The sequence below is a fragment of the Dendropsophus ebraccatus genome, chromosome 1 (assembly GCF_027789765.1).
Source record: "Dendropsophus ebraccatus isolate aDenEbr1 chromosome 1, aDenEbr1.pat, whole genome shotgun sequence".
NCBI lineage: Eukaryota > Metazoa > Chordata > Amphibia > Anura > Hylidae > Dendropsophus > Dendropsophus ebraccatus.
Window position 1 is genome coordinate 100,003,760 of NC_091454.1, and position 13,014 is coordinate 100,016,773.

The 13,014-nt window shown below is 39.2% G+C and overlaps 1 protein-coding gene across 2 annotated transcripts in view; it reads right to left on the minus strand.

The window, feature by feature from the left end:
• PDZRN4 (PDZ domain containing ring finger 4) overlaps window positions 1–13,014 on the minus strand; it is a 115,712-nt gene that overhangs the window by 4,910 nt on the left and 97,788 nt on the right. For both annotated transcript variants that reach the window (XM_069956012.1, XM_069956013.1), the window contains exons 5-6: window positions 11,630–11,692; window positions 2,950–3,051 (exon numbers count right to left, since the gene is read on the minus strand). In XM_069956012.1, coding sequence (XP_069812113.1) covers window positions 2,950–3,051; window positions 11,630–11,692 — 165 coding nt within the window. The remainder of the gene's footprint in view (window positions 1–2,949; window positions 3,052–11,629; window positions 11,693–13,014) is intronic.

The following is a 13,014-nucleotide window of genomic DNA, read 5'->3' on the forward strand; positions in this document are numbered from 1 at the left end:
AGACATTATTCTATTGAAAATCTGTGCTTTGGTCTTGAGTCCAAATTTGAGGTCTTTGGTTCCAACCATTGTGTCTTTGTGCGACACAGAAAAGGTGAACGGATGGACTCTACATGCCTGGTTCCCACCGTGAAGCATGGAGGAGGAGGTGTGATGGTGTGGGGGTGCTTTGCTGGTGACACGGTTGGGGATTTATTCAAAATTGAAGGCATACTGAACCAGCATGGCTGCTACAGCATCTTGCAGTAGCATGCTATTCCATCCAGTTAGCGTTTACTTAGACTATCATTTCTTTTTTTCAACAGGACATTGAGCTTAAACACACCTCCAGGCCGTGTAAGGGCTATTTGACCAAGAAGGAAAGTGATGGGGTGCGACGACATGGTTTGGGGTGAGCTGGACCGCAGAGTGAAGGCAAAAAGGCCAACAAGTGCTAAGCATCTCTGGGAACTCCTTCAAGACTGTTGGAAGACCATTTTAGTTGACTACCGCTTGAAGCTCATCAAGAGAATGCCAAGAGTGCAAAGTAGTAATCAAAGCAAAAGGTGGCTACTTTAAAGAACCTAAAATATAAGACATATTTTAGCTGTTTCACGTTTTTTTGTTAAGTATCTAATTCCACATGTGTTAATTCAGAGTTTTGATGCCTTTAGTGTAAATCTACAATTTTCATAGTCATGAAAATACAGAAAACTCTTTGAATGAGAAGGTGTGTCCAAACATTTGGTCTGTACTGTATATAAAATAGAGAGAGATTTATCAAGCAATCTAACTGTGACAGTGTTCTTTGTAGTGGATAGCAAACAGTCACAGCTCAGCTTTAATTTTACCAAGGCTCATGAATAAAAAGCTGAGCTGTGGTTGGTTACTATCCAAAAACATAGAATATTCCTATATACTGTTTTCGGCTACAAACTGACTGTATCCGATAATCATTGGGTTTTAATAGTTACTAGAACAACATAGTGTTGTAAAAGAACAGGTGCAGCATTGTTTCTGTTCACTTGATGGAATAAAATGTCATTACTGCATCTACAGCGAGTATCAGAATGAGTAAATACGCCCCACCTGTTCTGCTGTGCATTTTTATAAGAGAAACATACAAAAAAATATCCTAATTTAAGGGTTTCAAAACACTGGACTAGCCAGATATCTCTCCGGGAAGGACCCCGCTAAGTGATGGCACCTGTAGGGAAACCACCATATTAAGTGGCTCCAAAGTCAATGCAACTAGTGATGAGCGAATACTGTTCGATCGAATAGATATATCTATATATCTATCGAATATTATTGAATAGTTCACTGAATATTCAAAAAAATATTCGATAAGCGTTCAAATTCCCCAGCTTCCGGTTTTTACCTCCAAGTGGTCGAATAGATGTTTTTCAATAATCGAATACTTGTTCCCATAGACTTTAATGGGATCGAATATTCGATCGAATATTCGAATATTCGAGAGATATTCGTACAAATGTTGAATATTCGAATATTTCACTATTCGCTCATCATTAAATGCAACGAAAAGGGAAAAACCAAGGCCAGGTATCCACCCACAGACAGCTTTTTCAGGGTGTTGCCCCTCATCAGTGAGGAGCAGGATTCTGCCTAGGGTATAAAAGATTAGTTTGGCAACAATAAGTGGTGGATTGTAAGAGGGACAGCTTCATGATCAGCTGTTGTAAACCAAAGAAGTATATAGTATTAATAGAAGCTGTTACCTATTAGTGGCTATCCACTGTAGCTAATAGAGGGGATCCTAAGCTTATGTCTTTTTTAATATACTCATGGAAAAGGAAGGAGGAGAGTGCCTGGGTACCGGGTAATAGGCTGAATCCCGGAATTCCAGGCGGTACCTGGGCAGTCTCCTCCTTCCCCACGGACTGGGAAGGCATCAGCAATTAAATGCGGAAGGTTCGTGAATGTTCGAGTTCGATCGAACCTAGGATTTCCAGAGGTTCAATCAACTCTACTGTTTATCAAAACTTACATTAATCAAGGTCTTGCATAAAGCCCAACTCCCATGCCATCTCTAAATTTACTAAAAAGGCACACGCCACTTAGTAAATCCAATGGATCTGTTGCTGCCACAAGGCAGAGGCAGGGATCTACACCAGTTGCGAGTAGATTTTAAACCAAGCACAAAAGTAGGTCTTTCCCTGCCTTTCCACCACCCACCCACAATTGTGTTGTCTGACAATCTCAGCAGAGGGAGAGATGACTGCTATCATTGTGATATCAATCACTGCTCACTAATCAGAGGCTGCCACACATAGCAATCATGTTTGGCATCCTCCCCTGGGTACTGTATATAAGAATATACAGTACACAAGGGAAAGGAAACCCAATCTGAATAGTTCTGTTTGGTGGCACTAGAACAGATCAGAGGGTTGAGAATTGCAGGGCTTAAATAGCCCTACAGTTCCCTACAGAAAAGTTGGTAGCAGTGGGAACCGTCAATGGAAGTCTAGATGTAAATAAAAAAAATATACTTTTTAAGATAAAGTATTTTTTATTTATTATTAAAGCAATGAATAAATAACTAATATCTGGAGGAGTGCCCCTTTAAGATAATAAACATTTATGCATAATATGTAGGTTTAGAGGTAGATCAGTATATATTCTGTATTGTATTGTTTGTAAATTAGAAATCATATTTTTTAAGCCATAAATGACGACAAAAGGTTTTTCCCTCTCCAAGGTTTTTCCAAGTGCTAGGCTTCCCCAACCTAAAGTGAAAATTTTCATTTTACCATAGAATGCTTTTTTTTTTTTTTTTTACATTGTCTTATGTTGAACATTGGCTCAATATGTTGTTCTTAGAATCTTAGATTTCCAAATAAATCTAGAACATTATGTGAACAGCACTCAAACAAAAAAGGTCACCACACTGTAAGTAATCACTCAGGACATCAGTATAGCCTTATTGTATTTACCATATTTTTTACTAACCGGTAAATCTGGCCTTGCAACGAGAAGAATAATTTTCCTGCATTCATCATTGGAAAGCAAAGCCACTGCTTCCTCTCTGTTCTGGATATCTTGACCATTAATCTAGGAAAATGAATGAAACCTGCTAATTAATTTCCATTTTTACAAGTCAGCATCAAATCAAATTAAATATCCCTTTATTTGTGGCAAGAGTATGGACAGGCAAACTCATACACTGAGCTCATTGTCAGCTCTTGGTAGCAAATGCCTTCGCTCAATTATGCGCTTACTATAAGAACAGTATTGATCGGTGAAGAATGGTGAATATCAGAGGAAGCAGTTATGTTCATAAATGTCCGAGCTGCGCCCCGGTAACATACATCTAGCAACATAATTAACCAGCCTCTGACAGGTGACGTTCATCTTTCTCCGCTCAGAGTAATGGAAGTGTCACTCTGAGATAATAGTGCTGGTAGAAGGAAGAATGGCAGCACAACAGCTAAAATCAGTCATACTGGAGACTTGCACAGAGCCAATTAGAGAGCTACACTATTATCTCTCACAAAACAATGCTTAACAGCCAATGTTGATTGCAATCCAGCTTTATCATCCTAAAATCCTGTAGAACATTTTCAATACAAGAATAAAGCGCAACATATAAACATGTAATTTGTTTCCCAAATCCAACTTTTTGACTTACAAGGGCATCTGAATAGGAGCCGAAATTAAGCAAAAAATAATTAGTTGCCAGCAACGTTAGCTTTTCCTTAGGTAAAACTTATTAACATGTAAAAAGGCCATTCTCACTAATTAAAGTAGTTAATTATTGTAATAACAGTATTATCATTTCATGAATGGGCCAGAAAAAAGAAATTTACATCTCTATAACTACTACGAAGCTGGCGGCATTTGTTGAAGCAGAATATGAGCAAAATTCATGACGAAAAAGCTTTGTGAATTAAACATACACACAATGAAATATCACAGATCTATTTAGCAAAGAAGGATGCCCAATTATATTATTTCAAGACACTGGAGTTTAGCTGAAAAAAAAATCTCCTACATGTATAGTATTTCATGATTACAGCCAATTTCATGTTAGGACCAGTTATTTTAGAAATGTTTCTGTCAGTGTTATATTTTGCTTTTCTACAGATTTAAATACAGTTTATTTTCATTGCCATTAAATCCTGTGAGGGAAAAAGAATCTTGCAATTTAACATTGAAAATATTGAAAACAAATCTGAAAATATATAGTTGGTGTAATCAGGTGGCCTCCATTATAAAATAATGACCATTCTAAAACATGGCCATCAAAAAAAAATGTGTGGGAACATAGTCTAAAATATTGTTGTTACTGCTCAAAATATGGGCAGTTCTATTAAAGGTAACAGTAAGGCTATGGTCACAAAATGTTAAATCAAAACAAAACAAGAACCTTAAAATAAGAATACAAATTGTCCATTTTTTCTTTAACCCCTTAGCGTCCCATGACGTATCTGATATGTCATGGTGACGCGGGGGGAGTTCAGAGAGGAGTCGCCGCTCTGAACGGCGCTGCTCCTGGCTGTTATCTGCAGCCGGAGAGCGCCTCTATTAGCCGGCACAGGTCCCGTTGCTCTACTGGCTAATTAAGCATCTAAATGCAGCTGTCAAACCTGACAGCTGCATTTAGATGCTTTGCTCCCGGTGTCCCTGGTGTCTAGTGGGATGAATCCCCCTCCCATGATGAAATTGCAGGAGGGGGGAGCCGTTCTTCTGGCCGGGCCGGGCCTCAGCGTTGCAATGACGCTGATCCCGGCTCGGCAATACATTGCACTGGCCTGCAGCAGGCCAAAGCAATGTATGACCGATCTAATGGATCTTTGCTGTGTATATACACAGCATTGATCTCTATGAGAGATTAGTGCTGTGTATATACAAGTCCCCCAGGGGGACTTCCAGTTACAGTAAAAAAAAAGTAAAAATGTTTTTTTAATTAATAAAAAATATCCTCCCCTATTAAAAGTCCAAATCACCCCCCTTTTCCTATTTTATAAATAAACAAATAAACATATTTGGTATCTCCGCGCGCGTAATCGCCCGAACTATTAAATTATCACATTTCTGATCTTGCACGGTAAACAACGTAGGCGCAAAAGAATTCCAAAGTGCAAAATTGCGCATTTTTGGTCGCATTAAATCCAGAAAAAATGTAATAAAAAGCAATCAAAAAGTCGCCTATGCGTAATCAAGGTACCGATAGAAAGTACAAATCTTAGCGCAAAAAATGACACCTCAAACAGCCCTATAGACAAAAGGATAAAAGCGTTATAAGCCTGGGAATAGAGCGATTTTAAGGAACATATATTTGTTAACAATGGTTTGAATTTTTTAAAAGGCATTAAAAGAAAAGTTATACATGTTACATATTGTAATCGTAACGACTTGAGGAACATATATAACAAGTCAGTTTTACCACAGGGTATACGGCGTAAACACAAAACTCCCTGAAATTTTTTTCAATTTAACAGTGCAAATGATTTTTTTCCGGTTTTGCAGAATATTTTATGGCAAAATAAAGTCTGTCATTGCAAAATACAATTGGTGTTGCAAAAAATAAGGGCTCATTTGGGTCTCTAGGTGACCCACACTAAAAAAAAAAAGAAAAAAGGAGTGCACTTTTTCTTTTTAAAATGACATTAGTTATTATCGCATTTTAATTGATGTCAATGGAAAATATTGAAGTCAAAGGAACAATGGGCACCCAATGCACATAGTGTAATAAATAATGGACAGTGCTTGCACTGACGTCTTGAGATGAGTGAGTACCAAAATGCTCGGGTGCTCGTTTCGAGGAACGAACCCCATTGAAGTCAATGGGAAATTTGAGCATTTTTGCAGGGGACCAAATCTCTGTACAGGGAAGGTTGCCTGAAAACCTCAGAAAATGATGGAAACACCATGGAAATAGACAGGAAACAGCAGGGGCAGCATGCAGGGATGCCTCTGGGGCTGGCTAACTTTACGCCAAATTATGGGCTCCCGGCTCTCTCTCCCCTGTTCCTGTACTTCCTCCCCTGCTCCAACTTCTGTTCCCTGTCGGCCACTAATCTCCTGAGACGATTGATGTCTATCAGGGGTCAAAGTAAAGCCTTGCACACAGTGATGCAGTAGCTGTACTTTGCTGATCCCCGTCTCTCTCCCTGTACAATGACTTCTCGGCTCTCTCCTTACTGGACCTTCAAAAAAGCCACACCTAAAAGAGCCTGAACTAGAACAATGTACCAACAGCAATTGTAATGACGGATGCCTAAACCGTGAAATGACTGATGTCATTTTGAACTAAAAAAAAACAAATTTCTTTTATTTGTTTTTTTTTTTTTTTCGTTTTTACGCCGTTCGCCCTGGGGTAAAACGGACTTGTTATATATGTTCCTCAAGTTGTTACGATTACGACGATATGTAACATGTATAACTTTCATTGTATCTGATGGCCTGTAAAAAATTCAAACCATTGTTAACATAAATATGTTCCTTAAAATCGCTCCATTCCCAGGCTTATAGCGCTTTTATCCTTTGGTCTATGGGACTGTGTCAGGTGTCATTTTTTGCGCCATGATGTGTTCTTTCTAACGGTATCTTGATTAGGCATATGCAACTTTTTGATCGCTTTTTATTACAATTTTTTTTGGTTTGATGCAACCACAAATGCGCAGTTTTGCACTTTTTTGCACTTTGGGATTTTTTTGCGCTTACGCCATTTACCGTACAAGATCGGAAATGGGATTAATTAATAGTGTTAGCAATTATACACACGGCGATACCAAACATGCTTGTTTATTTATTTATTTGTTTATTTTGGGGGGTGATTCTGACTTTTATTAGAGGAGGGGCCTTTTTATTAATATTAACACTTTTATTTTTACTTTTACACTTATACTAGAAGCCCCCATGGGGGACTTCTAGTATAAGTGCACTGATCTCTCAGTGAGATCTGTGCTGCATAGATATGCAGCACAGATCAATGAGATAGGCACATTGATTGCTTCCGGCTGCTACAGCCCGAAGCAATTGAGTGCCGAGTCGGGATCAGCGTCATTACGGCGCTGACCCCGGAAGGGGTAAGATGTGTGGATCGCGGAGGAAAGGTCTTCCCCACTAGACACCAGGGAACGGCTGCATTCGGTAATCGGATGCAGCTGTCAACTTTGACAGCTGCATCCGATTACTGTATTAGTGGGCACGGCAATCAGACCATGCCCGCTAATACCCGCTGTCCCGGGCTACGAGCGGCACTCGGGACCGCGTTGGTTCAAAGCGCGGCCCCGCTCTGAACGTGGGGAGGCGTCCCTGGACGTACGGGTACGTCCAGGGTCGCCTAAGGGTTCATTTCACTGTGCTGGGTCAAAAATGTTTATTTTTTTATGTTTCCTTTTTTTTTTTTATGACAAATGGGAAAAGGGGGTCATAAGAACTTTTAGAGAGTTTAGAGTTTATTTTTAGAAACTTTTTTTATTTTTCTTGTACAATTTTGAAGTTCCCCTACAGAACTTTAATAGGCAATTCTTAGATTACAAATACTGTCCCATGCTATGCTATAACTTTACATGGATAAATTAGAGCAGTGTTCTGCTAGCAGAGTCTGGCTAAGCCAGACTCTATTAGACACTCTTTAGCAGCTTTGGAGGGTAAGAAAAGGCCTCTAGCTGAAGAAGTAACTCAATGGAACTCACATTTATAGACATTTGGAGGGATGGCTGATGTTAGTCAGCCCCTTATCTTGCCTTACCTATTAATGTGGGGCAGTTAGGAAGGGGTTAAAAGGAACCAATCAATACGAAATTGTCAGTAGAGCTATAAATATGTCCCTATATGGCCAAAGCAGTATTTCTAGGCATATAAGTAAACGCAATGAGCTATGTCCAGGAAACATAGTTTGTGAACTTACCTATGTAGGCGATGCTCCGCTGGTAACTAATTCCTGCTGGAGGAATATAGCCTCAGAAATTATGCTTCCCTGGCAGCATCGGCATGAAGGAGCCACCAGTGTCACAGAGGCGCCATTCCTGAGCACCAGACAGGCATGATTGCAATAGAGGGATGTATTTATAGCTCTACTGGCGATTTTATGATGATTTGATCCCTTTTAAGTGCACAAGAATTTTGAACCAGATTTTGTCACATTTCAGATGTACAGTGTCACACCTTAGGCAACACCCCCTTTACAAACTCAGCAGAAAGGTGTCTCTAAAGTATCTAAAATACATAAAAAAAAGTCCTAAGCTAAACTTTGGGGCAGAATTTTGGAGCAGACACATTAGTACATCGGTGCCATTAAATCATCTTTTTACTGTACAGTATGTTATCAGAATGGGCTTTTACTATTGCACAAGAGGCTCAGTAGAAAGTTCTCTCGGTAGAAAAGTATACAAGACAAAAAAAGCTAAAATAAAAAGCAAGCTTTTAGTTTGGACATACGGTAAATGAATGTGATATGTGTTCTTTGTGCAGTTAGCTCCTGCCGAAATGAGTAATGATAGGACCCCTGCTCCTATCATCCCATCACAGCCTTGTCTAGGAGCATACATGTTTCAGGAGATGTTATCCTTCTCTGCAGACTAGATTTTCCCTTTGCAGGCCACACAGGCAGATGGATAAATACACATTGAGCTGGGTTCACACTACGTATATTTCAGTCAGTATTGTGGTCCTCATATTGCAACCAAAACCAGGATTAAAAACACAGAAAGGATCTGTTCACATAATAATGAAATTGAGTGGATGGCCGCCATTTAATGGCAAATATTTGCTGTTATTTTAAAACAACGGCTGTTGTATTGAAATAATGGCAGTTATTTACTGTTATATGGCGGCCATCCACTCAATTTTAACATTGTGTGGACAGATCTTTTCTGTGTTTTTAATCCACTCCTGGTTTTGGTTGCAATATGAGGACCACAATACTGACTGAAATATACGTAGTGTGAACCCAGCCTAACAATAAATATAAATGTGTATAATTTAATAACAGATAGGAATCTTACAACCCCATTGCCCTCTAAAGATCACTAATTCTCATGGATTAAACAAGCATAAATGACTGGTTTTGATTTGTATTTTAATGTAGGCAGGGCTAGGTTCACACTGGGCTTTTGCAATCCCTTTTTGTTTTCATCTATTTTAAGCAAAAAAACTGATGAAAAATGAATAAAAAAAAACGGATTCATTTGTGTGCATCCGTTTTCATTCATGTTTCTATTGACTATAATTATTATTATCTTTTTTTTCTTTTACCAAACACAAAAACGTGGTCAACCACCTTTTTGTGTATGCTAAAAAAACAGATGCATTTGATCAGGTTTTTTTTTGTAATGAAAGTCAACGGAAAAACGAATGCACATAAATATATCCATTTTTTCACCCAGTTTGTAAAAACGGATTGCAAAAATGCTGTGTGAATCCAGCCTAAGTTGTATTCAAAGTCATTTTTAATTAAGATGCAAAAGAAGTAAAGAAATCGTTTAATATAATGCTATTACTAAAACATTTCCTTACTATATTGGAGCACTTAAATATTAAAGGAGCAAAAGTAGTTGAGATTTTCCTAGACTCCTTTGTCATCGATGCAATGCTTCCTAACCTGTTGCTGTCTAGCTGTTGTATAGGGTGCTAAGCTAGTCATTGAAGACATCACTTACATGAATGGCAGATAATAGATGGGTTTAGATTTGTTTTAGGAGCTTTCATTTACAATTTGCCTTTGGAATAAGGTGGTGTGTGTGTGTGTGTGTGTGGGGGGGGGGGGGGGGGGTTCAAGGTGTGAATTGTGTAAGATTTTCATTCCCTGAGACTTGTATTCAAAGCTTCAAAGTATAGAGGGGATGTCCAGGCTAAGATAATCATGGTGGCTTTCTTCCAGAAACGACAACGCTCCTGTTCTTGGTTTTGCAGCTTAGTTCCATTGAAATTAAAGGACTGTTTTTTTGCAAGAAGTTAATGATTTTTTTCTACTCCACTTTAACATTCACTTCTGCTTTTGAAAGAAAGTTACTGGCCGTATGGAAATACATACATCTCAGGAGGAAGAAAATGACATTAAAACACCTCTGAGTTCAGAGGCTACAAATAAATTACATTTTCGTAGAAAAAATATTTCTCCAAACTGCCCAAACGCAGGAGCGTAGCTAGGATTTATGGAGCCTCATAGCAAAAAACTGTATGGGCCCCACTCCACTCCCCTACGCACAACACAAAGAACTGCATATATATATATATATATATATATATATATATATATATATATATATATGCTCAGTGATGTGGCCAAAAAATAAAATGTGACCAGAGGCAGAATCCTGTCTGCAGACTGGCAGAGCAGAGGGCCAATGGCTGCTTGCTCTGTCAGTCACTGTATTTGACTATAAGAACCCATTAGGAGTCCGTATGGTTAAATACAAAGGTGCAGGAGCAGACTACCTTCTACTTAACTCCTTATGTACTGCAGTGTGTAAGTGACCCAATGTTCTCTTACATGCTGCAGCACAAAAAAGAGTTAAAAAGGAAGACAAGGAGATCTCTGCTTCACTGCTCCTGCACTAATAACCCCTGACATCTGCAAGGAGCTCTGCACATTTTCCTACTTGATTGAGGCAGGCAGCAAGAACAAAGGTCAGGAGCTATCAGAGCAGTCAAGTTTGAATCTCCTTGTCCTCTGTTATTAACCTTTTTTAAGTTGCAGCAATGAACACTGGCTCAGTTACGCACTGCAGTACATAGGGGGTTTAGCAGAAGGACACAGGATGGATCTGGTCTTCACTGTGCATTCCCAGGCCCCCCTCCTGTACGAGCCCCATAGCAGCTGCCTGCCCTGCCTCTATGGTAGCTACGCCACTCCCCACAGGTTCATTTAAAAGTGTGATTGTCAGGACTGTGCCTTGCCACTTCTCGGTTCGGGCTGTGCGGCCGAGAAGGCGCTGAGTTGAGGTTTCTTTGCAGTTTCCTTAGTCCTGTCTGAACACAGGTGAACATAGGGTTGTTCAGCCCCACCCGTCCTGCTTGCTGCTGCCTGGCAGCTTCAGGGTTAACCCTGCTGCTGTGCAGGTGAGCTGTGTAGAGGATCAGGGGCTGGTCCAATCTGCTGCTGGACTGAGTCCCTGATCCTGCATAAATTGTATTCAGCTCCAGCACTCCTTGCTGGTTATTGCAGTTCTAAATTCCTGCTCAGCTTGTATGGTATCTCTCTCTGTGTTTGACCCTTGGCTTTCTCTCCTTGGACTATCCTTGTTTGCTGCCTGCCCTGAACCTTGTACCTGTATCTGGACTTTTCTCTTGCCTGTTGCTTTGTACTTCGCTGCCCGCTGTTGCTGACCCGGACTGTTGACTTTGATTGCATTGTGTTTGTCTGTCTGTTTTGTATTTGTGTTCAACCTAGCCAGTGCAGGGACTGCCGCCCAGTTGCTCGCCGCCATCATAGGGAGGATAGTGGCAAGTAGGTAGAGGACAGTGGGCGGGGCTGAGCTTAGGGCTCACTGTCTCTGTGTGTCTGGTGTCACCGATTCCTAACAGTGATCTTGGTGAAAGTCAGAGTCAGAAGTTTTTGAAATGAGGTTACCTTCTTAAAAAAAAACATACTTGAGGATGTCCTTGGAATAGTTTTTAAAACGCAAGGAAAATGAATTTATAAAGTATAGAGAAACATAAATGCAGTAAATAAACTAACCTGCAAGATCCTGTCTCCCTCTCGAATACGCCCATCCCTAGCTGCAATACTGTCAGGATCAACCTATAAAAAAAGTATATGAGAGAAACACTAATTACTTATGCAAGTTACATTTAGTATTTCATCTTTGATTTTTATTATTGCATGAAGATCTATCTATCTATCTATCTATCTATCTATCTATCTATCTATCTATCTATCTATCTATCTACCTATCTATCTATCCCATGCAAAAAGTAACTGCAGCACACAGGACTTAGTAAAAAAATTAACTTGTATGGGTGGTTTAATCCATACAAAAACACACTGTGGGTATAAGCGACGTTTCAACGACCCAATGACGTCTTATTCAAGCCAGTGACGTCTTGGACGTGATTGGGACGTTGAAACGTCGCTTATACCCACTGTGTGTTTTTGTATGGATTAAACCACCCCTACAAGTTCATTTTTTTCACTTATTCCTGTGTGCTGCAGTTATTTTTTGCATGGGAACTTTTGAGTTTTTCTATCTATCTATCTATCTATCTATCTATCTATCTATCTATCTGTCATATTTCTTTAACACTTGAGTACAGTTGTCTGCTTCTGTGACAGTCACTACAATTAAATGAGGGTGATTTACAAAAAAAACATGCATGGTATACAAAAAATTATCTACAGTATTTTAATTAGTGATTCCTAACATATCCTGAAATGTATTTATAATTATACTAAGCAAATAAAATGTGACATATCGCTATTGTACTGTTATTCTTCAGCTTTGTGAGGATGTGTTGAAAGGGGTTCTGTTGTATATGGTATAAAGTAAAAAAGTAATCCATAAATTATGAAATTACTCTACATTGTTTATAAAACAAGCCCATCAGGTGCAAATCTGCTTTTATAGCACTGCAAATAAGCATCAATACATACCCTGCAATGGTTAGTAATGATATGTTGAGGTAAATCCTGACAGCTACATAGGCCTTTTGAGCTGTCCAGATGTTTAATATTTCTGTAATGAATAATGATCCAGTGTCCGGAGTGGGAACACTATCTATCACCTTCAGTTGATGGTTATCCTAAGCCATTTATTTGGCTCTGTCATCCCACAAGCTATTTTTCAAGCAAAACACCTCAAGTGTAGCATTTGGTTTTAAGTTACATTTCATATACGGTAAAATGTTCACTAGGCTCTTTTTTAATAATAGCCTGTCACCAAAATAATAAACCAGACTCTGCTATTTAATGGCAAAAGACAATGTAATCATATAAGCTAGTAAAACCCTGCAGTAGCTTGCCCTTTGGAAATACCCCAGGCAGATTAAAATGAAATAATGATTTTATGGTTCAGACAAAATGCAGTATATAAGATTTTTAGAGGTAATTTATCAGAATAATGTTAA